The sequence below is a fragment of the Phascolarctos cinereus genome, unplaced genomic scaffold (assembly GCF_003287225.1).
Source record: "Phascolarctos cinereus isolate Bilbo 61053 unplaced genomic scaffold, phaCin_HiC Scaffold_5;HRSCAF=322, whole genome shotgun sequence".
Taxonomy (NCBI): Eukaryota; Metazoa; Chordata; class Mammalia; order Diprotodontia; family Phascolarctidae; genus Phascolarctos; species Phascolarctos cinereus.
Genome location: NW_027555958.1, coordinates 37,288,406 through 37,316,129, shown reverse-complemented (window position 1 = coordinate 37,316,129; position 27,724 = coordinate 37,288,406). Strand labels below are relative to the sequence as shown.

At 45.6% G+C, this 27,724-nt stretch overlaps 1 protein-coding gene across 2 annotated transcripts; it reads right to left on the bottom strand.

Annotated features, from left to right (window-relative positions):
* Positions 1-366: 366 nt before the first annotated feature.
* On the bottom strand, positions 367-27,724 carry PSMD11 (proteasome 26S subunit, non-ATPase 11). 2 transcript variants are annotated; one of them, XM_020963284.2, is made up of 14 exons: positions 27,697-27,724; positions 23,943-24,044; positions 19,282-19,406; positions 13,656-13,727; positions 13,118-13,175; positions 10,559-10,753; positions 9,267-9,411; positions 7,950-8,010; positions 6,070-6,132; positions 4,566-4,691; positions 3,748-3,783; positions 3,462-3,513; positions 2,151-2,293; positions 367-2,026 (listed from the first exon to the last, which is right to left on the bottom strand). In XM_020963284.2, exons 1-13 carry the CDS (start codon positions 27,707-27,709, stop codon positions 2,151-2,153), a joined length of 1,191 nt encoding a protein of 396 aa, XP_020818943.1. In that variant the 5' UTR covers positions 27,710-27,724; the 3' UTR covers positions 367-2,026. The 2 variants fall into 2 exon arrangements, with proteins under 2 accessions (XP_020818943.1, XP_020818942.1); XM_020963283.2 differs by lacking the exon at positions 27,697-27,724 and adding an exon at positions 26,043-26,544.

The window sequence follows — 27,724 nt, the reverse complement described above, 5'->3', positions numbered from 1 at the left end:
ACTCTCACCCCCAAAGCGCTCAATACCTCAGGACTCAGATTTCTGTGTTCTGTCAAGCCCTATCAAATTCTATCAAGAGTATTCTGTGGCTAACCAGTTGGGAAATATTGCTTTATAGGATTCTCAAGACGTAAAGATTGGTTACCATCCTGGAAATCCTGGATTTCAGTTTAGAAGATTCTCCCCAAACCCCAGTTTGGACTTAATATCTCACCATGAACCCTTCCTATTAACAGAAAAACCTATCTTTTTCTGATCAGAATAATGCCTAGGACCCAAGATTCACATCCAGACACTCAAGGGTGTCAGGGATTCAGAATGCCCAGAAGGCACTCTGGGTTTCCAACACTCAAGAAATGACACTGGTTGAAAAAAAAATTCTTTTTATTGGAACTCATCTGAACATCAGATATACCTGGTGTTGGTTAGCAAGAACCGTTTGTACATTTGATATTGATGGTGCCAAAACCAAAACAGTGACTGGACATGATAGGGACTGGTAAGGAAAGGGGGCAGAGGTGATGTTAAGAACAAAAAGAAATGATTCTGGAAGGGGGAGGAGGGCAGGGAATGACAGGAAGATGGAAAAAGGAATTTAGCCAGTCAGAGATCAGGTGAAGATGCAAAACTGGGTACAACAAAATCCTTTTACAAAATATAAATTTATTAAGAAAATCTGGGTGAGAAAAAGGACCAGAAAGTAGGAGAAAGAGAAGAAAACAGAGAGAAAGAGAGAGGAGAGAGGAGAGGGGAAGGCAGAAGACATGAAAAGAGATTAGACCAGAGAGAGAAAATGGGCACAGGTGAGAAAGATGAGAGGAAGAATAAGAGAGTTCAGCACAACAAAGATGCAGAAGCTTACACTGCCCAAATGGCATTAAAACCTTGCTGAGTAATCTCATCATAAAACAAGACATGCTGGAATACAGTGCTCCGCCTCCCACCAATTGGATTTTTAAGAGGTAAATAAATAAGCTCCCTGGGAGGGTGACAGGAGGTCATTTGAAACCCCAACCCCACTCTACCCCCCGCAAACGGTTACAAAAGGAAAAGAAAAACCCTAAAGACACCCCCACAGTCTCATTTCCAAGGTTCATCGTTTTAAAAAAGGAATAAATCCATCTGACAGCAGGAGAAAGGGGAGTGGAAGAGATGAAGAGAAGCTGGTCAATTTCAGAACAGCCTCTCTCCTCCACACACAGACTGCCAGGAGAAGGAGAGGAGGAGACAGCTGACAGCCTCCACTATTGACTGGGGTCCAGGGTATGCCAGGGGCAAAGGGGGGCCGTTAAAACACTGAAGTCTAGTCTAGTTTTCTGTTCGAGTTTTAAAAAGAGTAAGAGCCACATGCACAGCAGGCCCCAGGGGTCTGGAGGGCCTGCAATGATCCCTCGAGTGGCCATGATGGAGGCCAGCTCCAGGCCCCAAAAACTGGAGCTGCCAGGCCCTTCAGGCCCGGATGCTGGAGCCACGTTCTTGGGGGACCGAGGGGAGGGGGCGAAGCACGGCAGGGGAAAGAACACTGAGATGCCTCATTTCCAATAGAAAAGAAAAGAGCAGTCTACACACACCGTCGTTTGTTTTGGTTCAGTACAAACAGAATATAAAGTTGGCTGCTTTGGACGGTCAGCAAATATCCAATTGACAAGAGGAGGAGAGAGACAGCCCGGCGGATGGAGCCTGCACCCTGGTGGTCGGCCATGATGCCCGCCTTTGTGGCCCTCTCCCAGGAGGCAGAGAGCACAGCTATTAGGTAGTGTAAGCCTTTTTCTTTTTATTTAGAATAACCTCTTTTTTTTCTTTTTTTTTTTTTAAACAATATTCCCCACTCCCAAGTTGGGCCAGTAAAGATTACATGGAAACTGGCACACCTATCGGCTGGAATACAGATGCACCGAATGAGGAAATTTAAAAACTTTCCGAGCGAAAAGTAGAACAAAAAGAAAAAAAATCTCCTAGCATTTTCCCCAAAGGTTTCACTCTCCTGCCACACACACTCTCCAAACGACAGCTACCAAATCCAACTCTGCAAGAGAAGACAGAGCAGTGTCAATCGGGGAAGCCGCAGGGGCACAAGGAGGAGGCGTTTCGTCTCGCCAGGCAGAAGACAGCACGCTGTCGCTAGCCCTGGTCCCGGAGCCTGCACTCACCTAGGTCAGCTTCTTGGCTTTGTTGTAGAGCGAATCCACTACTTTACTCATATTCTGAATCGTCTCCAGAGCAGCTTCGTACGTTTTATCTACTGGAGGTTCATCAAAAATAATCAGGACTCCCTCCCCCTGGTCCAGGATCCCTGTGGGAAAGACAACAAGGGCATCTAACATAAAAACCATGGCCCGTTATGGGGAATTTCCACATCAGCAGATTAATCACCTCTCCTTTCTCCAGAAATGGGGAGAGACACACACACACACACACACACACACACACATATATATCCTATTCACACTGGCCTTCCTGATGAATTTACTAATCAAGCGCGCACACGCACACACATTCGGTGTCTCATGAAATCAGTAAAAAATGGGAGTATTGAGTCAAACACTACAGTCTATTCAAAACAATACTGAAACTAACCATGGCCTTGTCAAAAAATCTGTGGGACAATGTGCTCCGAGATCATACCACAAACCCTCCCCTTTGCTGAATCTTTACTGATGTACAAATTAACGTGACCCATTCTTGAATGTTCAGGTTGTAAAACATCTTAGGACTGTGCACTTATTGGCCACTTCTACTTCTCTCATATCTTTTCTTCACAAAAGCTTGGACGCCGGCACTCTCCACTCTTTACAGACTATGCCTCATGACTGCACTGGTACAGGGAACTCCCCTTATCAGTGCAGGTCAGCACCATTTCTATCATGTATAATCTCATAAGAGTTGCCCCCAGGGAGACTGGAAGTGACTCGCCCCGAGTCACAGAGCCTACACAGCTCAGAGTCTGGACTTGAACCCAGCTCTTCCTGGCTTCAAGGCCAGCCCTCTACTAAACCAGGCTGCCTCACCAAGGACTGCAGGTGATGCTGGGGCACATCAATGGAGGGGCTGAACTAGAGGGCTGGCTTTTTATGCCAAATTCCTCTTCAACTTAGACAGCTAAATCTATATCTCTCCACCTCAGAAAAGCACAGGGAAAACTTGCTGAGTAATAACAGCCCCTACCTCACAAGGCTGTTGTGAGGACCAAATGAAGTACCATTATAGAAATAAAGGGCTTTTGAAACTGTAAAGCACTTTATAAATGTTAGCTGCTATTATTACTCTGAGAAGTGCCCTAGCCTCATTTCTAAGTAGCAAGAGTCCTCAAGTGAGGATCGCAGGCTGGGCTGCAGGGTACCAGGGCAGAGCAGGGCCCGGACACAGAGACAGGAACAATCTGGGGACCGACAGATCACACAGCGTGCTTCCTTCAATTCCTTTCCATCCCCTTTTTCCCAACTAACTATTCACTCACTCACCATGAAATTTCTTGTCAAGAATCATCTGTGACAGTTTCCTTTCCACGTCGGCCTAAAATCGAAGCACAGGATTAAGGAGACGAGTCTCCAGACACTAACCAGAAAGCCCAGGTTTGTATATCAGAACTAATGGAAAGGGCCAAAGCCAATTCCAGGCCTCAGCAAAAGCACAGAGAAGCCGTCTTCGTCTAGGGAAGGACCGAGCAGGCACACATGGCACATTCCCCTCCCACTCCACAGCCCCTCTCCCACGGAGCTTCACAAGGACTCCACGTAACTAACTTACCTTAGAGAGTTTGATGAGACTGGATATATGTTCAATCTAAAAGGAAAGGCAAAGGCAGCAACAGTTAAGAAGAAATGTGTGCCTTCAACCAAAAGAATAAGGCAGGAAAGGGAGATGAAGGAAGAAACTGGACAGTACTGATTCAGTCTGTCTCTCTACAGCTCTTATTTTTTTTCATCCTCCATGAACACGACAGAATTGTATTGTCCTAGGATTGTTCTAGAACAACTCAGGCCTCCTTTATCTTCTGGGCTTGTGATTGACTGACTAAATGGGAGAGGAGCCCCCAGACAGGTAAAACTATCCTCACTTCAGAACAAGGAAAGGAAGGCCTTGGGCACTGCAACTGTTCATGTGCACGTGTAGGTCTCCCTCTAAAATATAAACAGGAAACATTTCGCCCTCACACTGCACAGCGAGTGCTAAACAAAAGGTAGCAATGAAGACTATAGCTCTTAAGAAACAAGGATGTCACCTCCCAAATACTCAAATATCCAGCCAGCCATGGCATCATGTCTAACTGAATCCTCAGAAGCCTCTCTATCTCTCTGTAGCAGTCTGATCACACATCACCCTTTCCCATCCTCTTTTTCTTCAAGTGCTACAGTCAGTGACTTCCCTTAACCATCAGAGTCCCTTCAGAAGGTATGCCAATCAGTACAAGTCCAAAAGCTATCATCAGTGGCTCAGAGAGTCTGTGAGCCCTGGGAGCAGCTGGAGACTGAGCTATCCAGGCCTGCCCTCCATGCCATCTGACCCCACATGCCTTCTGCCCACCCGGAGCCCTCAGCTGCCTGCTGTCCTTAGGAGAGTTTTACCTGGACTCTGGAAAAGGGTTCAATCACACGGATCAGATTCTGTTCCAATAAGTTATCATACAGCTTGGCCAGGTGAGTGTTGATAATAGGGTCATCCCGGAGTTCTACCCGGTAATCTGTCAGTGCCTACAGGAGAAAAACATCAACAAAGAATGGGAAAGGTCATCACCACTGCTCATCCCGTGGGGCGTAAAGTCACCTCCGCACAGTCCAAAGACAACGACCATGGGGGACAGCCCTTCAGAAAGGCTGGGTGCGGGCCTCCCAACAAATTCTCTTGTACTGGTGTATATACTTAGTATGGACATGACGTCTCCCCACTCCAATAGAATGTAAGTCCCCTGAGGACAAGGATTGGTTCATTTTTGTCTTTGTATTCCCAGGACACAGCACAGTGCCCAGCAAACAGTAAGTGCTTAAATCAAAGGGAAATGAGCTCATGGGTCTCGGCCAACTTTTCAAGGCCAATAATGGCAGTTGCTTATGACACGGGAAGCTCTTGTACATAATACCACCTCATGTGGATAGGGCTAAGCGTCTGAGCCTGACCGCCCTGGCACAAAGAACTCCAAGGAGAGGAAACGTCCTCCACCAATACAGGTGAGCCAGCCCCTTCCTGGAGCACTAGCAGTCAGGTGCTTGGCCAGGGTCACACAGCCAGTGCTCCAGCGTGTGGGGTCTGGAGACCAGGCCCTTGTGCTCAGAGGCTGCCTCTCCACGCCGTGCTATGTAATGCGTATACAGATGCACTGGCATTCATTCTGAGGCCCACAGCTTCTTTCTGCCCATGTTCAAACATCAATATTTCTTCTTTTATCCATACAAGGAATGGGCCAAACACTTTCTGGAGGTACGAGGCCTAACAAGGGGTCACATGAAGTGATGAACGTAATTACTGAGGCCAAAGGAAGCAGAGCAGGAAGGCTTAGCTTATGCCTGAGACATCCTTTGTTCCAAGAGATTTTTCACAGCAAAACTTAATTTCTTCTAAGAAAAATACTTTGAGCATTTATTATTTAGGAAAAAAATGCAAATCGCTTCCATTTAAATCACTAATCGCTCTGAGCAAGAGAAATTATAAATTCTGGATTCAGAAAATGTATTGGCACCATAAGGGTGTCATCCAGATTTGTTTCAGGAGAGCAAACCTAGAAGCAGATGCCAGTTGATCCATAATTATCAAATGACAGTCTGATCTTCTTTTCTGCTGCAATCTTTCAAGTCCATTTTGTTATTTTTCAGTCATGTCCGACTCTTCGTGACCCCATGAAGTTTTCTTGGCAAAGATGGTAGAGCAGTTCTGCCATTTCCTTCTCCAGCCATTTTACAGATGAAGAAACTGAGGCAAACACTTCCCCAGGGTCACACAGCTAGTAAGTATCTGAGGTAGGATTTGAACTCAGGTCCTCCTGACTCCAAGGCCAGCACTCTACCCACTGTGCCTCCTAGCTATTCAAGTCCATGCCCACCTCGTAACCCAGTCTGGTACTACCCATGGGCTCACCTTTTCAAAGTCTGCCAGCGATCGATTCTTGCTAGCCTGAGCCACACATTTTAATGCCTCTGTCTGCAAACAAGGAGGAAAGAGCCGAGGTGATCTTTTTGCACACTCACACACTCATCCAAACACAAACGTCTTGGGTTTTCCCCTTCTATTTCTTTCTGGCAGTGTGATTTCCATACAAATTTTGACTACAAAGACAGAACATTCAATCTGGCTTTCTTCACCTGGGCATAATAAGAGAAACTTGACACTGACCTCAGCATAATTAAGAACACAAATGGCAGGCCCGCATAGGTAGAGCTAAAAATAGGAACGATTCTTTTAGCAGAGTTAGCAGTTTATTCTCCAATCAACCAAAGACCATCCCCAGAGACTGAGAGGTCAGGCTGCTCCCCAAAGACTGTCCTTATTCTGCATGTGCCTTCTAGATTTACACCACATATTCTCTTGGGGACAGAGTGAATTCTGGGTTTGGTCCAAGGCCAGGAACATTACTGGTACTATCCTACTTGCTAGAGAAGGTACTGGGAGGCGGACTTAGGGTGAGCTGTCACAACTAAGAGATCCACTATGAACAAGGTCCAGTGCTAACAAGTGAATATTATGTTACCTGTAACAGCATAACATTCTTGTTATAGGAAATCTTAAAAGGCTGTTAGGTGTTAAAGGCAACTACCTACCTACCCACCCATAAGGCAAGTCAGAAAGTATTAATTCTCAGTGGAAAGCTAATACACAAGAAAGGAGAAGCTACTTTTCATGAAAAGGTTAAAAATGACTCAAGATATTTTTTGCCTTGAAGCCCCTGACCCACCAAGAAGCTCACTCTATCAATCTCTGCCCATCTCTTATGAGTGTGGGTGTGTGTATGAGAGGAGAAAGGGAGAGAAGGAGAGGTGGAGAAACCGAAGAGGACATGCCCAGTCCATTACACTGAATCTCTGTGGTTTACTGCCAATAAATAGTAAGCGTGGTGAGGCTTTCACCACTATAATAAAGAGTGCAGTTGTGGCTGACATTGGAAGCGCCTCTCGAAGTAAAGTCAATTAAGGTTCTATGTGAAGAAGAGGGAAAGTTCTTTCTTACGGTATCGGTATCGTCGCTTCCCTAGAGAGCTAAGTGCTCACTACAACAGATCACCTTCAGCTGTCCCAGTTGTCTTTGGAACCCAAAAGGACAGAGGCTTGCTCGAATCAAAGGAGATGGAAGTGGGGGGGATGGGGAGGCACAGAAGCAGACCTTAGAGCGCAATTTTAACAGAAACCAAGATACTACCTTTCCAAGAAAATGATTCATACCTACTCCGGCATTAAGCTACCTTAAACAAGAGCATGTGTCACCCCTCTTTTTTTAACCACACCCAGCAAAAAGGTACAGACTAAGTTGTACTGACAGCTCCCCAAGCGGAGGCGGCAGCAGCATTATTTCTAAGGGGATGCACACACAGTAACCCTAATGCACCGAGTCATGGGATCAGAGCAGCATGCGTGAGGGCTCTACGGCACGCTGGATCACTCTGGGGTCACCCACAATTTCACAGGCTGAACACAGAGATACTACGACCAGGCCATCCAGGCTAAAGGCTAGAGTCGGGTAATGGTGACTGGCCTGGCATCAATGTTCATCTTACATGTGCCTGTTATTTACTCAAACTTACAATCACAACAGATCAGGGCCACACTCTTAAGAACATCAGACTCTGGACAAGAACTGAAGGAAAAGTCATAATGACTTGAGATTGGTAGGGAAGGAAGGAGTTGCTGAGCGAACGAGAGAACATGGCACCAACCACATTTTCCAGCCTTCCCAACTGAGGACGGGGTTAGCTGAGCTCCGCACCTTGCAGCGGGCTCGCCCAGAACACAAAAGGTCTTTCCTACCTGCCTCCCTGCATACCGCAGTGCAAGCTTCCCACTCACTAAGGCTTGGACATCTTCCGGCCTGGAGGAAAAAAAGAGACGCCCTTTCAGTGGGTCACTCGCCTGTCAATCCTGTCTGAGCCGTGGTTCTCCCTGAGCCCTAGATGTGAGACTAGACTCCAGAACAGAGCCAGCCCTAGACTCTCAATCCAATTTGTTCATTACAAATGCAAATGAGCCCCTAGATTTTTATGACTACTTCTCACTGCACTGTTACAAAGAAAGCAGCTTTGGAAAAAACAAAAGTAAGACACAGGTAGAATCCGATTACATCAAAATCCTATAAAATGAAGTATTTAGTCCCAAATGATAATGGCTATTTCTTTTTTCTTTCTTTTTCTTTTTTTTGCTTTTTTAGGCAACTGGGGTTAAATGACTTGCCCAGGGTCACACAGCTAGTAAGTGTCAAGTGTTTGGTCTGAGGCCGGATTTGAACTCAGGTCCTCCTGACTTCAGGGCCGGTGCTCTATCCACTGCGCCACCTAGCTGCCCCAATAATGGCTATTTCAATGTTAAAAAAAAAAATTAAATTTCAGTAGAGCAAAGCATCTGGGTAGTCTCTTGGAGCTTTTTCGTAACATTATTTAACCAGCTATCATACTTTGTTCTCTACTACATATTCTCCTTATCTCCATTCCATGTGGTGTGAGGCCACAACCTCTGGAAAACAGCCCAACTGAGCTGGCCCTAGATAAGTATTACAGAATTCAGAGGTGGAACAGTCCCTGAAGATCATCTACACCAGTCGTTTTCAAAGTGTGGTTGGAAGACCTCTAAACCCAAGACCCTTTCAGGGAGTTCATGAGGTCAAAAGTATTTTCATAATACAAACACGTTTAATTTCTAATATGGTGAATATCTATAGATATCTCACATACACAAAACTCTTTAGGGGAAGATCCTCAATAATTTTTACCAGTGTAAAGGACTCCTGAGATTACAAAAGTTTGATCTAGACCAGCCTCTCTCATTTTACTTAGGAGGAATCTGAGGCTCACAGTAGGGGAGAATGAGTGCTTGAACTCAAGCCATCAGACTCAATCTTCAGTGCTATCCCTTATCCAATGCTCAGCTGCCTCTTAGGGCAAGCCATCCACCATGTGAGAAAAACTGCAGTACAGGTTTGGGTAACAGTTTCGGACGCCTACCACTAGGCAGGCATGGACTAAGCAATAACAGAGGCCGCTGAGGGCACGTTAACCCTGCTTCTCTTGCCCTGCCGTCCCCCCCATTCCCTCCTGCAGCCCCTTCCCACGTCCCTTCCGCTCAGGTACCTACGTGTTGAGCATGATTTTGCAAAGCAGCATGTACTTCAGTGCTGTGATGGCCTTGGGGCTGTCAATGGAGTCATAGCCTTCAAATGCCTCATAGAAATAAGAGTATGCTGTTTTCCAGTCCTTCTCTTCTGCTGCATGGATGATACCTAGGCATAAAGAGAGATTCAAATCACAAGGAGCTCACTCAGCTTCTCCCCAGTATCCTACAATAAAAACTCCATCAGCTGGACAAACTGGTACTGCCTCACCCTCACTGCCAAGGACTAGAAAAGAGAGGAGGTCTAAAAAGAAGTCATATAGGAAACAAGCTGGTAAATTTTAAACGTTGAGTCAAATTTAGTTAAAAATGTAGAATATGGCTTTCAGAACAGGTAAACATGACTTTTTTCAAGTCATTGATAAACACGGGGCAAAGTGGAGAGAAATTACAGGCCCACTGTGACCCTTGGCTAGCCTTCGGCGTCTCTGATGATGCTTCTTTTATTTTACTCTACAGACAATGTTAGACAACCGGATGGCTGACACAACACCGATGCTAGCCCAGCAAGGCGACATCCCCGGGTGATCTGCTCGCCTCCAGGTGGTCACGCCACCACCCACCCCAGATCTCTGAGCACTTCCCCCTCCCCCAGTCTGGCTGCTGCTCCAGGCTAGTGACTGCCATCTTGAGTTCTTTGGTTTGGTACAACAAGGTACCAGGCCCTAGACATGCACTGGGCAAAAGGCATCTTCCAAAAGGCCCTCAAAATGATAATTGATCTGAGTCTGATGATCCTGGGATAGGGATGCTACTATTCCAGCAACCAAACAAAGAATTAAAAATGAGAGAGATTAGGAATTTGTTTTAATCTTGGATGAGTCAAAAGTTGAACCAAAGCTACAGTTCTGGAATCCACCTTCTAGTTTCTTCCCCTAAATGTCAAGTTCCTTGGCTGATCACATATGAGCACTCATTCTACATTGGTTAGGTATGAGGAGGTGTCAGGAGCCCAGGAAGCAGCTAGTTAGGAAGGGGGAAATGGTATGTTCCGAACACAGTAAGTGCTAAATGAATGTTTTTTTTTTCTACTTGAACCGAACTGTGAAGTGCCAGTGATCCTCAAATAATAGTCCCTCTTTCTCCACCTTCCACAAAGACTAATACCAATGAATAGTAAAACAAAGTCAGAGGACAAGGCAGGATGGTAAAGAGTTCCTTTTGCCCACCATGGAAAGAGTGAGAACACATCAAAAAGAGCTGTATCATTGAAAATCCAAGACAACGGTTCCCCAAGGTAGGTAAGAGGCTGTTACCTGACTGCATGTCCAGGGTAGCCTGCAACTTAGGAGGACAGTAGATGGCATTTGCTGTGGTTCGAGCAGACGTTAAGGCAGCTCGCGCTTTGGGAAGGTTGCTCAGGGCATGGTATGTTTTACTCTCCAAGAGCTGCACTTCCACCAAAAGGGCCTTGTCATCCATCTTCTTTAACTCTCTCAGCAACTGAGAGCCTAGCGAGTAAAAGATGCATAATCCCTCTATTAGATTCCTTTCAAACCATCACATGTTAAGTACTGATTAAGTGCTGCCCTCTTCCTCCCAAAGAAATTTCTCCTTTAGGCACAGGCCTCTAAGGAGTAGGGGATCCAAACACCAAATGTTCCACACCGCAACCCTTCATTCATTGTTGTGGTCACTACTCTGGGCCTTCTCTACTTCTCCCCCAGTCCCCAGAAAGCTCATTAGGAAAACCTCATCATCCTTCAAAACTGAAGGGCCCTGGAACTCTACCTCATCACCTTCCTCAGCTTTTCAGCTAGGAGGGTGGGGCTTTGGCCTCCAGATCTCCATTTAAGGGGAGGGCTGAGCTCAGAACATCTCTCACCTGACAGGCCCCTTTTAAATCCCTATGTCTCCTCAGCACAGGGCCTAGCACACAGGAGGCACTTAATAAATGTTAGTGATTGAATACTTAGTACATGCATGGAACTGCCTTCAGGGCTGCAGGGAAAACAAAATGGATTAAGATGAGGTCTTGCCTGGACCTCAAAGCGGAGGTATTAGGTCTATAACCAAGAAGAGGTATATAAGGAGATTTTTAGCTGACATGAGGGATTCAGTCCATAATGTACCTGTGCGCTCTGTATTTTCTAAAGATAACATGAACTCACAAACAGGCCCATTCTAGGACTTAAAGATAGCAGGAATGCCCACATCTAAAGACCAGGGCCCCCTGACCTCACCTGTCACCTGACCTCACCTGTCTAGCTTTCTCAGACTACAGGAGAAAACAGTAGACCCAAAGGCTGAGGAGACAGGGAGTTTCTCCAGGTATTTGGTGTCCCTCCAAAGGAACCTTCCTCTCCATTTAAAAGAAGGGAACCAAATCCCAACAGGCAAATCTGGAGCCTGAAACCTTTTGGCATGAATAGCTATGGAAGTAACAAAGCAATATTCAAAATTAGTTAAGAAGAAAGAAGCATGTGATGTACATGGAAACACCAACTAGGTAACACAGTGGAAACTGTACTGGACTTGAAAAGAGGAATGGCCAAGTTAAAAATTTTGTTTCAAACACTTACTAGCTATTTGATTCTGGGCAAGTCACTTAAGCTTTCTCAGCCTGTTTCCTCATCTGTTGAAAAGGGACAATGGCACCTACCTTTTAGAGTTGTTGTGAAGATCAAATGAAAAAATATAAGTAAAGTGCTTTGCAAACCTGAATGTAGTAGCTGTGAGCCTACAACACCAGAGTGAGGGTTGGCAAGGACTCCATGGTCTGCCATGAAATCAGGAGTCACTGGGAGCCTCCCTGAGGTGCAGTTTGCTGGCTCTCCAGATGGTAAGCAGTAAATCACTTTACATGACACTGCCTGGCCAAAGTGTTTCTTTGCTCTAATTCTCAGTCAGTTAACCAGGCCATCAGTGTTAATTAGGCCATACTGACACAGAAACAAGGAGACATCACAACCAGTCTTGTCTCCCCACAATCACAGAAGCTCTCTAGCTACCCAGTTCCCCTGGTTCATTTTCCCTGACCATCATTCAGACTAACTTTTTGTAAACCCACAAATATAATTCCAGAACAGCTACTCCCACCTGACTTTGCAAGAGGCCACTGAATTACGGAAAACATTCTTTTCTATCTGGATTATAGGATCATAGCTCTAGAGCTGAAAAGGATCTGAAAGGCCATTTCATCCAACCACTCACTTTATAGTTGAGGAACCTAATGCCCAGAGAAGTTATTAAGTGACTTGCTCAAGGTTATACAAACCATAAATGGCAGAGGTATTATCCAAACCTGAGTCATCTGATCTCAAACCCAACAATCTTTCCACTACCATCACCACTGCCTCTCCAGTGAGAAGTCACACACCTCAAAACAGCCCAGAACCATAAGCATGCAATGCTAAAGCTCAGAGTGCATGAAGGCTCCATGGATTCAGCAGTAACTGACTGCACAAGGAAGGCAGGAGCTCCACGTGAGGGAATGAGCAAAGATTCACTTAACCTGGTCCTCATCAACTTGTTGGTTTCTTGCCCCCAGCTAAGTGGAACTTTTTAAAAACAAATGTGAAGAGAGGCGTCGTTATTACAATCCCCAGCACAGCACCTACAACTTTAGACTCAGAGATGATGACAATGTGCAAATTAAAGATTTAGTAAAAAAAAAAAAATTCAGTAAAATTCAATTTTTACAATAGAATCATCCTTTGCTTCTCTAAATTTGGATTAATTAGGATGCTTATCATTGAGATCCCTAAATTAAGAAGGTTAAGTCAAGGGTGTCTCTTCAAACTTCCTGGAAGAGTCACCACATGTTGAACTTTGTACTATCATAAAGGCCTATTGCTTTCCACAAGATCACTTACCCAACTGTAATGCTTCTTGGTACCTCTTGGTATCAAAGTACAAAGACACCAGCCTTGCCTAGAAAAGAAAAATGTGACTGATATGAGGGAGGGAAAAGCTGGAGAAAGGAACCAGAGATTAAGAGTCGCCAAGCTGCTAATGATGAGTATGTAATTCCTGCTGGTGACACTAATTCCAACCTAAGAAGTGATGTGATCGACAGCAGCAGCTCAGAATGTACAGGATGGCTAGCTGACTGATGAGGCCACTGCAGGACCACCAAATCTAGGCCCGCAGTGCATCTGCTTCAATGCTGGAATTGGACTTCCGGAACTTCTAAGCAGGAAAGGCAAAATCTTTCTTTGTCCTGCTAATTCCAAGAGCCATGCCTAATCAAGTTAATCATTTAGGCACTTCTCACAATGGAGCACCCTGATACAATCTACAACTCTGCCAAACACAGGAGATCTGGGTTGTTAAAAGAAGGTAAATTTCTTTTGTATATTCAGCAAAGATATGAGATATTTGAGGCCTATGTCATATCCACTGGGCACATACCTCCAGAGCCTGACGTAAAAAAGTCCTCTTCTCAGATTTGGCCCACTCAATGCACTCTAAGCATAGTTCCACCTATAGTGGGAAGAGAAAATACATGCGATAACCTAAATCCTTCCAGTCCCATCACAGAGTACCGACTTGTAACACTAGTTGGAGGGGTAGGAGTAAATACCAACACTACACAGTGCTATAGGCCTTCTCGTCCTGGTCCCAGATTTTTGCTCCACATAGTTATATTTAGTCTGCAGACTATCCCAAGCTGTGTGACAAGCTGTGTTAAAACGGGGCCTTACTATGCTGTTTTTGTTTTCGAAATATTAAAAGTCCTTTTGGCTAAATAGTAGTCTTTTGGGAAATGGACAGCTCCAGCAGCACACCATTCACTTGGTCTCCCCCTACTGCTGAGGTCCCTTTAGCAAGATGAGGAGGAAACAGTCTTGAGGTGGTTCTGAAGAACCTTCCCAGAATTAGCAAGTCATTGTAAATTTGCAATGAAGATCTAAAGTAACAATGTTCTCCTCCAAATGTCCGCACACTGTGAGAGTAAAGAGCAGAGAGTCACAGTTCCAACATAAATGCTTTTGTTTCCAACAGCTGCTTCTAAGACTCAAAAGGCCCAGCTGGGCAATTTCCCTTTCAGATTCTGGGCAGAACAACTAGCCAATTCATGGGCACTCTTGTGGACATATCAAACTTAGCTGTTTATTAAATACACTGAACAAAATTTCTAATAAGCTTACAACCAAAAAAGGTTTTCCAAGTTTTATTTAAGTCACCTGTGTTTCCTGTTGCATTAATTACCCAGGTAAAGAAGGGACCCTGCAAAAGAAGGAACACTGAGGCAATGTGGGAGGGTAAGTAATTTTTAACCAATATCTAAGAAGCAGATATTTGATCTAAATTTTGACATTTAAAGAACTACTGCAGCTGAACCTATAGGAATCTAGACACAGGAAAGACAATACTCAGTATGCAGAATGAGCTTTAGGACCAGGAGAAGAAAGCAGAGGTCCTTGGATCTTATCATAAACACAAAGATTCTTAAACTGCAGACAGAAACAGGACCAAAATCAGAGGGTCAATGGTTTTGCTGCTGGCCCTTACTGTTACCATCAACTTTTTCAAATTTATGCCAGCACAAGGAACAAAACCATTCAGCACTGTGGTTCTGTATAGCGTATCATGACTCCTAACTGGGAACCATCGTTACAGCCCCAGACATATAGAGAGGAAAGAACTCAGCAGAGAGGCTAGCCTTATCCAATAAAAATTTCTCATTGTACTGGGGGATTCCTGAAGAACCACTAGAAGGAGAGAAACTCTAAAAAATATGTCCTTGTTCCATCAGCCTGCTTATTGGCCATTAGGTCACAGACAAAAGACTAAACTTAGCAAATAACAGTGACAGTTTAAAAGTATTCAATACCACAGTACTCTCCCAGCAAGATGAGATCAATCAAACAGTTACAGGTCTTTATCAGGGGTCCCTGCTGGCCACTGCCTTAAAGTGATAAATGCTTGAAGAATTTTTCAGAAGCTGCACAACTCTGAATTTCTAAAATCACCACCCCAAAAGACTACCAAAATGGAAGGCGTATTGATTCAGCAAACCTAAGTTACACTCCCACTCCTGCCCTAAAACAAGGGGAGATCAACATATACACAGAGACTCCCTCAAACCCCCCTAACCTCCCAATTCTTCAGCTTACTCATTTCCCATGACCTGCTCCTCCTCCCACCTCAGCTACACAAAAAGATGGCCAGTGAGACCCTTGATCACCCATAAGCAGTCCACTTTCACATTCATGAACTCTGAAATGCTTTTATCTCCTCATCATCTGTTGTCATTCCACTTTTCCCTCTGCCTTGCAACTTCTAACTTCTCTTCATCCTCCAAACATTCAACCTCCAATCCCTTCACTTCTTAGTTCTTTCCCAAGCCATCACCCCTACGCTGTCCTTCTCTCCCAATGCTGACTCTCTGGTGACCCAGTTCAACTCTCTCAAGCTCCTGGCCCCTTGATCCTACTGAAGATCTTGCCCTGCCAAACCCCACACTTGGATTACTCCCACCACTACCCAGTCTTTGCTCATGAATTCACATGCTACCCAATGAAGCCAGAGAAAATTAGGAAATTGTGCTGAGTAGATCCAGTACAAATTATGCTATGTAATCTCAACTGGACCCACACTACAGCAAGGCAATCCTTTTATATGTCCCTAATCAAAACACTTTCTCTCTTCCAAACCTCTTCATCCCTCCTCAAACTTCCATAGCTCCCACACATATTCTCAGCTGAACACCCTGTCTCATAGTTCACTGGCAAAACTGAGACCCTTAGCTTCTCCCCTCTTCCTCCTCAGCTCACATCACTCAGATGCCACCACCTTCTCTTTCACCCCCATTTCACATGAAGACCGAGTGATGCATGCACAAGTGATTCCATTCCGTCCTGTCTTCTCAATCTTTAACCTGTTCCTGTCTATTGGCTGCTTCCCTACTGCTTACAAATATGCCCATGTCTCCCCCAGCCCATACAAAAAGAAAACCAATTCTCATTTGATCCATCTGTCTCCAATGACTATCATCCCATGTATCTCCTTCCTTTTGTAGCTAAAGTCCTTGAGAAGACCATCTGTAATAGGTGCTTGTCACTCTCTTAACTCTGCAATCTGGCTTCCAACTTCATAATTCAATGGTAACTGGTCTTTCCAAAGTTACTAATGATCTCTTAATTTTTCAATCTAATGGCATTTTCTCAATCTTCATCCTTCTTTTCTGGAGTCTATGACAAAGCTGATCATTCCCTTCTCTTGGACCCTCTCTGCTCTCTCCTCCTACCTATCTGACTGCTCTTGCTCAATCTCCTTTTGCTTGCTGGATCTTCAGGCAGGTTGTACCCACTAATGGTGGATGTCCCCCAAACCTCTGTCCTGGACCTTCTTCTACACCTATACTATTTCACATGATGATCTCATAAGCTCCTAGGGATTCAATTATCATCTCCATGCAGATGATTCTCACTGACATCTAGTATTACATCTCCAACTGCCTATCAAACATCCTGAACTTTAAGCCCGTAGACATCTTAAACTCACCATGTGCAAAACAACTGCTATTCTTTCCCCTAAATCAGGGGTAGGGAACCTGTCACCTCAAGGCAACATGTGGCCTTGCAGGTCAGGTCCTTGGATGTGGCCACCCAAAGTTTGATTAGGTTTTATGGTTTGATCGAGTCCAAGTTTTACAGAACAAATCCTTTCATTAAGGGGATTTGTTCTGTGAAGTTTAGATTCAGTCAAAGGGCCACACTTGAGGACCTTGAGGGCCACATGTGGCTTTGAGGTTGCAGGGTCCTCATCCCTGCCCTAAACCCTCTCTTCTTCCTAATTTCACTATTACTGTCAAGAGAACAGCCATCCTCCCGGTCATTAAGGTTCATAACCTAGGTGTTTGTCATCTTCAACTCTTCTTTCTCTCTCACTCCATTCCTATATCCAAACAGCTGCCAAATCCTAACAATTCTAGCTTCCCAATATCTCTTGTATGTGCCCCCTTGTCTCCTCTGACATTGTTATTACCCTGGTACAGGCCCTCATCACCTCACACAAAGACTGTCAAAACAGCCTGCTGGTTGGTCTGCCCTCCATAAGTCTCTCCCCACTCCAGTGGTCATTTAGCTGTCAAACTGATCTTCCTAAAGCACAAGTCTGACTCTGTTACTTTTCCATTTAATAAACTCCAATGGCTCCCTACCACCTTCAAGATCAAAACCAAACTTCTCCTTTACAACCTGGGCCCTTACTCCCTTTTGTTTTCTCACACCTTACATCCGTCTGCACACTCTCCGCTCAGGCTGGCCTCCCTGTTTCTCACACATGATACGCCTTCATCTCCCACCTCCAAGCATTTTCACAGACTGTCCTCCACACCTGGAATGCATTCCTTCCTCATCATCTCCTTCAAGTTTCACCTGAGGTCTCACTTTCTGCAAGCAATTTTCCCCAGTCTTCACTCTTTGTGCCTTCCCCCTGAGACTACACCCAATCTACCCTGTATATATCTTGTCTGTAGTTGTTTAGTTTTTTTCCTCCATTAGATTGTGAGCTCCTCGAGGGCCGGGACTGGTCTTTGCCTTTCTTTGTAACCCCAGCGCTTCATACGGTGCCTGGCACATAGCAGGTGCTTAATAAATGCCTGCTGGCTGACTAAATAAATGAATGAATGCATTACACAGGAAAAGACCAAGTTATAACTCTGGTAAGAAATCTGCCCCCAAAACTGGCATTAGAGGAAATCTTATAGCTCATTCAATAACTGCGACCCCTTCCAATGAGTCAGCTCAATGTTAAGAGACTATCAAAGATTCTAAGGAAAGACAGCAATGGCAAAAAACCTCACATCAGTTTCTGTAATTCTGCTGTGCAGAGTTCCAAATTAACATTGCATTTATCAGTCCATCAGCCCATGGTAAGTTCTGATATTCCAAATAACTGATACCACTTAATGAAAAGAGAATAATCAATGAGAATATGATTACTTCTAACATCACTATTTTTTATCTGAAATTAATCAAACATATTTTAATACCAATGTCCAAAAAATAAACATCTAAGAGAATATGTTAATGAATTGACTTATTACACAATTTGGCCCTGCCAAAAACAATATAATTGAATTTGGCAATCAATTATTCCAGAATTAATTTTTTCTGAGTACCTGACATGTTAACTAGACTTTAGAGATGTCACAATAAGAAATCAGATATTTTTAAAAAGTTGGGAGATCAAGATGAGACCTCACTGGCTCAAAGCTTTCTACAAATCTTCCACCATTGACACCACAGAACTACGGCCCTATAAATTGATGTGACTTTTTCTTTCTCTCCTATACCACAGAGGTCAGAGCTAATTTCAATTATTTAAACAACCCAGGACCACTAGTCAGCTCCACCTCCACAAGGGACCCCAATAGCACCAGCTCTACAAAAAGAAACCAGTGGCCAAAATGAATCCACAACTGTCTGCAGCATGATTTTCACTTTGTAACTTTGTAATTTTTCACTTCCTTCTCTTCAAAATGAAAAAAAAATGGCAGTTACCTTTGAAAAAGTCTGAAAACAAGATCACTGACGCCCAAAACTCAAATTTCATTACAGCCTTTGGTCTAATTTCATGGACAAGAATGCCCTAGTCACTCGTGCGTAGACACATACAGAAAGATGCTTGATCCCTAGTAAAAGGCAGAGCCAAGGTGTGAAATGTTCCAAAAAGACACAATTCAAGAGTTAGTGTTCCCAAGCGGCTTTGTGACAGATGATGAAAGGTACTACAGAAGCAGAAGACACTACAAAGGCACAGCAAAACACAACACCTCAAAGACAAGAATCTGGTTTTGACCCTGATGTAATGAGGATTCTAGGGACCACTGTCAATCTCCACTTACAAAGCCAAGCATGGAACAGACCCAAAGTATCAAATACCCTGTAACAAAGGGAAACTGATGTGATCAGGCCCGAGTCTGCCCTTGCACTTGTCCCTTCTATAACAGCACCACAGCTGAAGCAAAAAGCTTCAACCAAACCGGCTCTCTCTTTGTTTATTCCCTGCACTCAATGTGACTCACCTCCTGCCCTGTGGCTGCTTCCATGTCAAGGAAGAGGTCCAGCAGGGATCGGACCAGACGAGCTGCCTTCGCCTTGCTGATGGAGTTCAAGAAGGGTCGCACATACTTCAGGAGCCCCCCAAGCTCTGTACGTAAGGCAAATCAGAAAACAGAAAACTGTTAGTCACTCAGGATGTAATACAAATACCAAACAGTCTTGAGGACACGATTTCTCCATGCCTTTTCTTCCTGATCTCACCTTAGGGAGCTTCTGTCACCTTCCCACAACCTTGAAATGAAATGTTCTAGTGGCAGAGGAAGGAAGGAGCTAAGTAGCTGGCTTGTCATTTCTAAGTCTCCCACTTTTATTAGGTAGTGTTTTCAGTTCCAGACCACCTTATTGTAGCAAGGATCAGTTTTTCAGGTTGGCCTGGATGGGCAGCCCCTATGATCCTTTCCACACCTGAAATTACACGATTCCCTTCCTCTTTTGGGAATACCACTACTCTCCCTGGTTATCTTCTTGCTTGTCAGTCTTTAAAGAGCTATGACATCCTTTCAAAACTTCATAATTAAACTGCTGAACATAAGCCTTTTTAAAATAATGATCAGTATTATCAAAGTTACAAAGGAAAGTTTTTCTTTAAAAACAAAAATAGGTCACGGAGCAGCTAGGTGGCACAATGGATACAGCACAGGCCCTGAAGTCAGGAGGACCCGAGTCCAAATCTGGCCTCAGACCAAAACACTTGCTGCTCACTAGCTGTGTGACCCTGGGCAAGTCACGTAACCCCAACTGCCTTAAAAAAAAATTAGGTCAAAGCAAGAGTTTTGCTTGTAAAAAGTATGAAACTATGAAAATGGTTCAGCCCAAACCCCCAGGAATAATGGTCTTTCATCTCAGACAGATCTCCAAGTATTTACAGAAATCAAGACCAAATCTTCTTGATCCAGAAGAATCAGAGATCAAAAGATAAGTCTTCAATTTAATGTTTCTCTCCTCAGATCAATAAAAACCTTACCCTTCCACAGTTCAGGGACATGGTCTATTCTTACCACTAGGTCCTTGGAGTCCTCGTTAGCCAAGACTTAAATAACTAGCATATGCTAGCTATTTAAGTACTGTATTAGTAGTGTGTCACAATTACATACTGTATTGTAGTTTATTACATACTACAGAGACTTTGCAAAGAAGGGATGAGACTCTGATTTCTCCAAGTGCCCAACCTGCTCTGCTCTCAGTAAGATCTGCCTCCTCAACAGTCCCCTCAAAACCCCCTCTCCCACTACTGCTTTCATGCTTTTGGTCACAACACTCCTCCCACCTGAAATTCTGATGACCTCTTGGGCCACTTCTCAGCCCTCAAGACCCTGACTCAGTTCCTGCTTCCCCTGAAGTCTTCCTTGATGACCACTCCAAACACCTCCTTTTGCTAATTTCTGTTTTGGTTATTTATTGTCTGTACCACACAACTGAGTGCTTTATTACAGAGTAGCCCACTCCTAGAACTGGAAAGGATCTCAAAAGCAAAACAGTCCAGCCTTTCACCCAACATAGAAATCCCTTTCCTGACAGTCAGCCTCTGTCTGAATATTTTCAGGGACTGAGAATTCACTAGAGTAGCTTCTCATTCCAATGCTAGACAGTCTTAATTGTTAGAAGGTTCTTTATATTGAACCAAAAATTTGCCTCCTTATAACTTCTATGCAATTTGTCCAGTTTTCCCTTAAGAACAAATTGCTACGTTCTTCCATGTGACTGACCTCCAAGTATCTGAAGGCAGTTATGAAGTTTTCCCCCCACATCTATGCCCAGTTACAGTTCCTTTGACCCCTCCCTCATATGACAATTTTCCACACCTCTCTAATTATATTGGCCACTACTCTCTGGACTCTCCAGTTTCTTAATGGCCCACTTGCAAGTATAATACTCAGAAGGGGATACAATGCTCCAAGATGTCTGACCGGCACAGAGTACAGGGGAACTAAAACCTCCCTTGCGCTAAATTTCTTTTCACACACCTGAAATGTCTATTCATATGCCCCAAAACTACACTGCCATTTTTTAGCAGCTAGCTTACACTGCTGGCTCCCATTAAGCCTATGGTCAACTGAACCCTCCCCTCTCCCCATGTCTTTTCCACACAAACTACTAAATAGTCTTTTCCATACTGACTGAATTATTTTAAGTCTAAACATAGGGCTTAAAATTAAATCGGGATAAATGTAATCTTGTTTGATTCTACTAACATTCTAGTCTAAAAAGGTTTAGATTGCCTTCATCTGCCATATAGCTCTCTCTCCCAACTTCCTATCAGAAGTAATACAGTGCTGAAAGAGGAATCAAGAACGAGTTGGGTCAGAATCATGCCTCTGACCCGAGCTATGTGACCAGGGGCAATTCACTTAACATTCACTTAACAGCCCAGCATCCCGCTCACTAGGGTGTTGTCAGGGACAAATGAGATAATAAGGTCAGTAACTATGGTTTAGTACCTCTCAACCCTTTTGAGCCATGTTCCTTTTTCTATTCCCTAGCAACAGAAATGATACTTAACTTTTCAAAAATATACTTCCCTGAAGCCAAGGGTACATGTCTGACCTCCAAAATGGCCTGGTCACTTTCTCCCAAGGCTCCTGTCACTCACTCTCAGATCACCAAACTTTGTTGGTCAGAATTAAATCCAAAGTACCTGCTTTCAGGGCAGCTAGGTGGCACAGTGGATAGAGCACCAGCCCTAGATTCAGGAGGATCTGAGTTCTCAAATCCGGCCTCAGACACATAACACTTATTAGCTGTGTGACCCTGGGCAAGTCACTTAACCCCACTGCCTAGCCCAAAATTAAATAAATGAATGAATGAATGAATGAATAAACAAACAAATAAATAAACAAAGTAGCTGCTTTCTTCATTACTTCTACCTTCTGGGACAAAGCTGCTACTATGCAAAGCTGATACATAAAATACTGCCTTGTTCACTGATGGATTCACAAATGCATCCAGTCTCCCAAAATAGACTCAAATATCTTTGTAGGCATGGGATAGGTCACATTACGTGTACCTCACATATTAGCAGACACACAGGATTTCATAAGTACCTGATGAATTACTGACAGAAAAGATATGGTTCCTATCTTCAAAGAGTTTAGAATAAAAAGAAACAAGATAGACTCTATCTAGCCATACACACATCAATGAAGGAAGACTCATAACTTTGTTAGGGGCATAAGAGAATACACCAATACACCATAGACTATGGCCACAGAAACAGCAAACTTCCTAGCAACCTTCATTCTTTTCACCCTTCCCAACTCCACAGGTCTTAAGTGTCAGTGATAGTGAGTGGGATGGATGAGAGAACAAAAGGGACAAAAAATTTTAAGGATCAGTTACAATCTTTTTCATGGAAAACTATTTGACAATAGTATGTTTCATATCATTAATTCTTCATTATTCAAGTTTACAGATGGGAGTAACTCAAAACAGATAAGCCAAAAGCCTTTTCCACAAAATTATTATTTTAATTATGGTTTAATTCCACAAATCTTAGCACCAGTTTGCATTCTTAAAGCTCATAACCAACTGAATGCAAGAAGTGGCTCAAAAGCAGATAGAAGCTGGTCTAGGATTAAAAATTTCTAACAGACAATTCTTATAACTGAAAACTGACTATATAAGTATAGTGAAATCACACACAAAATAGACACAAATTTCACACAAATGCACCCTGTAGATTATTTTGCCATCAAGCCACCAACAGAACTCCACTTGTATGAAGTGAGTTCTGTTCTGATTTGATACATTAAAAGTATCAAAATCAAGGGAATGTGCCAATTTAGGGTATCAACTTCTAAGCATCAAATTATGATCTGGGCAAATTACTAATCAAGTTACTTTTTCTGCACTTATTTTTTTTAAAGGAGAGACAAGCTTCCTTTAAAGTTAGCAGCATTTACCTGATTTAGCTATGCTAACTCTGTCTAACTCCACACCAAGAACTGAAGAGGACTTTTCAAACTTCAGTCTGAGAAAAATCCATTCCTAAGAAGCAACAGCACCGCTCTCTTAACTGCAGGGCATACCAGGACCAGTGCCTGCAGCATCTCTCAACAACCTAGAATTCTACCTCGTACAGGATCTGACAGTCAATGAGCTGACTCCAACTGTAGTTTCAGAGCAGCAACATGCACAGAGCACTGAGTCTCAATGCAGAAGTTTCAGGAAAGCTTTGTCCAACTAGATTCTTACTCATTTTGGACAGCAAGGATGGTGAGTCACACAGAAATGCAAAGTCCCAGCTATTTTACAGTCTTGGTTAAAGATCCTAAAGCCCATCATACACATACCAAGGCTGTTTGCTGAGATCACTGAGTACTCCTTCAGATCAGTATGTGAAGTCTCAGAATAGTAAAGGCATTGGAAAAAAGTCATGAATCACACCAAAGGCAAAATAGTGACTTGACAGTTACGACTGCAAGAACTTTGCCCAGAACAAAACTCTGACCTCAGTTTATTGTCCACAGAGTTCCCAAACTTATCTGGGAAAACAGAACATATCATATGACCACAGAATTGAGTTATGTATACCTTTCTATGCATCTTGATTTATACAAAAAAACGAGACTGTAAACAATGATTCTTTCCTGAGCCAAGAGAAGGCACTGGAATTTGTCTCACTTACCTGCAGCTTGTCCAGTCTTGGCCAGAAGCGATCCCAGTTCCAGGATGCTCTGCTCTTTGACCTGCACTGCCTCCTCATCATTTTCCTGAATGTCACGCTTCACTAGGAGAAAAATGAAAAACCCTCTTGAAATTCTGAATGAAGACTGAGACCCAACACTCTCAGCAAACTCAGCTTTAGCTCACTTCACCCTTAACTACCTAACAAAATAAGTAAGGTACAGATCAATGTAAAGTAAAACTTAATGAGATGTACTATCCCAGAATTAAGTGAAAATTTTAAAATCACAATACTGAAACAATGTAAATTCTAAACAAGGCTGAAAGACAATTCAGGTCCAATCTATGTAATGAAAATAGGTTGGATACAAAGTTTTAACTCTGGAAACCCGTTTTAAAAAAAAACAACAAACTTTTCTTGTTTCAAAAGGAAGTCCCTTTTCTCCTCCCCAATAATCAGAATGTCAGCTTGTAGCAGCTATCCTTAACCATGGCCACAGATTTATGTTGGCCAAGGCAGGATAATAAAAAGCTATTTCCTACAACATAAAACCATGAAATATGCCCAGCGTAATCAACATCTCAGCAGACAGCAAACTATAATCAAAATGCACAAGATACTTAATACTCTAAGGTCAACAGCCTTAATATAAAAAATGCTGGCCAGGTAATAGGGAAGCTAGAGGTAATGTAAAAATACAAGCAGTTCTACAAAGTCATTCATTAAAAAACAAAACAAAACAAAAACAAGTCAGCCTGTAGAGCACTGATCAAGATTCAGTGTCCGATTTATACAACATTTACTGAAGGAGGTTTTTCTGGAGAAGATTTAGACTGTGCTAAAACAACTTGGTGCTTTCTTTACCAGAGCAGAACAAAAAAGTCCAGCTATTGATAAAAGTACTATTTCCAAACTACCAACCAGAGAATAACTATTCCCATTAGTTATCACTGATTTTAGAGGCTACCATGACTTGACAAAACCAAGTGTAGATGCACCATGACGGAGCCGGGAAAAAGTGCAGCTGAGTGTCACTCCTGGGTCTCAAGTTTACCTTCTTCCTAGGACTGGAACCACAGGACCCGGTCTAAGTACAGTGTTGTCACTGCAATCCCAGCTAAACTAGGTCTCCTAAAATATACTATGAAGCCCAGGGAAACACAAAGATCTAAGTACACTCTAGCTCAGTTTCTCCAAAGAAGAAAAAACACATCTGAAACTGCAGACCCTAGGCCTGCCTTACTCTTGTCAGCTTGAAGACGGGACGGAAAACTTCTCACAAAATCAGCTGAGAATGAGTTGGGAGAACCTGGATTCCAATCCCACCTCTGATGCTGACTACTATGTAACCCTGGGCAAGTCTCGGCCTACGAGGACCTCAGTTTCCTCTTTGGTCAAATGAAGGGGTGGGTCGGCCTGGTGTTCCAGTTCTCGGGTTCCCCTGGCAGGGGGTATTACACCGCCCCACCACTCACTCCTCCAGCTCCCTCCCAGACTTCGGGAGCCGGCCCTCGCCCGGGGCTCGGCACCCTGCTCTGCACCCCACGCCAGGCCGGGGCACCTTTGTCCTCGGGCCACGGAAGGTGACCAAGCTGAGCCTCCGCAATCGCCCGGCTACTTGTTGCACGATTAATCCACATCCTTTGATCTCCAGCACGGGGCAGCCCTCGCGGCGTTCCCAGATCGCGGGGCACCCGGGGACCGGCCGGGCTGGAGGGCTCGGGGGGGGGGCCTCGGAGCGGCCAAAGTCACGGCGGCCGCGCGCGGGGGGGAGGCCCTCGGGAGCGCGCGTGCGTCCGTCCATCCGTCCGCCCGCCCCAGGGTCCGTCCCGCCAGCGGCCTCGGCGGGGCCCCTGGGTGAGTCAGCAGCGGCGGCGACGCCCGGGCCTCCGTCCGCCCGTCCCTCCGCCCGTCCCTCCCTCTCTCCGGGCAGCGGCGGCGGTGGCGCGGCCTGTGCCCCGGCCCGGCCGAGCCCGGCCCCCTCACACACCGTGAGTCAGCAGCGGCGCCCGGAGCCCCCGGCCCGGCCCCGGCCCCGGGCCCCGGCCCGCACACCGAGGCGGCAGCGGCGGCGGAGCCGGGCGAGGGCCGGGCGCTTACCGATGGAGTGCAGGATGTCGATGGAGGCCTCCCGGTCGGTGCTGAGCAGGGACTGGGCTCTCTGGAACTCCACCGCCGCCGCCGCCATCTTACCACCTCTCACACCGTCCCCGGCCGCCGCCGCCGCCGCCGCCGGAAGCACCAGCGCGGCCGGCCCGCCCCCTGCCTCCCCGAGCATCATGGAAGTTGTAGTCCTTCCTCCGGGCAGGCGAAGGGTCCGGCCGGGAGGCAGCGCGAGGGGAGAAAGAGGGAGGGGCATGGGGAAGGGGGCGGGGCGAGGGACGGCGCGAGGAAAGGAGAGGGAGAGGGAGGGCGAGCGAGTTTGGTAAAAGGAGGAGGGGAGGGGGCGCCAGAGCCAGGGAGGGCAGGACTAGCAGGGCTTGGGGGCGGGGCGAGGGACAGCGCGAGGGAGCACGCGAGTTCTGGGAGAGGGGAAGGAGGCGCGAGGGCGAGGGAAGGAGGGCGGAAGCGCCGGGGAAGGGGGACGCGAATGAGAGAGACGGAAGAAGGAGGCGGGGCGCGAGAGCGAGATAGGGAGGGCGGGGCAAGGGAGAAGGAGGAAGTGTTAGGGATGCTGAGCGCGAGCGCCGACGAGAGAGGGGAGGAGGTGCCGGGGAGGAGGAGCGCGAGCGAGGGAGGGGGGAAAGGGGCGGGGCGAAGGAGGGAGGGTGAGCGAGCGCGCGAACGAGAGCGAGGGAGTCATGTGCGCTTCTGGAGCGATGGCAGCCCCGAGCTGGCATTCTCACGCCCGGCGCGTCCCAAAGGAAGGACGACTTCCCCAACACCTGCCACGTTAGAAGGGCCCCCAGAGGACAGTCCCTGCCTCCCGGAACAGGACACGACACCTCCCACAGCTCATTAACTTTCGGCGCGGACCGTTTCCCACCCACCTTTTTTGTGTGCTGCCCCCACCACCACCTCCGCAGTGTGGTGAAAGCTGTGGTAGCTTTTTAAAACTCAAAGGAAATAACTACGTCTCAGTTAGAGGTCGGTGAACACCACGGTGTATTTTTTGCACCCAAGTTCACGGAAATCTATCCGGGCCGCCCGGGGGTCCGTGGACCCCCTCCGGGGCCTCACTGTAGTTTTGACCAGTTACTCCTAATCCCGCCCCCAGCACCGAACAATAATTTGGCCTTCCTCCTCCTCCCCCTCCTTCCTTCCTTCCTTCCTCCCCCCACTCCGCACTCCACTGAAGCCGCCCTCCGTCCGGCTCCCCGCCCTCCCCGCCCTCGGTCCGGCTCCCCGCCCTCTCCATTGTCCCCTCTATGGCCCTTCCCAGATGCTCAGCCTTCTGTCTTTGACACCATCCCCCCCCTTCTGAGCGCTCTCCTCTCCCAGTCCCCTTTGCTAGATCTTCCTCCAGGTCGTGTCCACCAACGGTGGGTCCCCCCCACAGCGCTGTCCTGGGCATTTAACTTCTCTCTCCTCTCCTGGTGATCTCATCACAATCAGTGTCACTATGCAGGTGACTTCCCAGATCTCCGGACACAGCCCGGGGCTCTCTCCCCACGTACTCCGGTTCTGCACCACCAGTTGCCTTGCTCTCCGTGTCCAAAGCTGAACTTATCCTCCTACCCCAAACAGTTCCCTCTTCCCAGCTTCTCTCTCACTGCCCAGGGTACCGACATCCTCCCGGTCACCCGGAGCTCACAATTCAGCGTCATCCTCGTCAGCTCAGT

Excerpts from the sequence above, each read along its gene's own strand:
- PSMD11 (XM_020963283.2), bottom strand. The coding sequence starts at position 26,301 with ATGCCCCTCCCTCTTTCTCCCCTCGCGCTGCCTCCCGGCCGGACCCTT. Across the intron at positions 9,412-10,558 it reads TACCCTGGACATGCAGTCAG|GTATCATCCATGCAGCAGAA; the intron begins GTAACAGCCTCT and ends CTTTATGCCTAG. Across the intron at positions 4,692-6,069 it reads CGCTGGCAGACTTTGAAAAG|GCACTGACAGATTACCGGGT; the intron begins GTGAGCCCATGG and ends TTTCTCCTGTAG.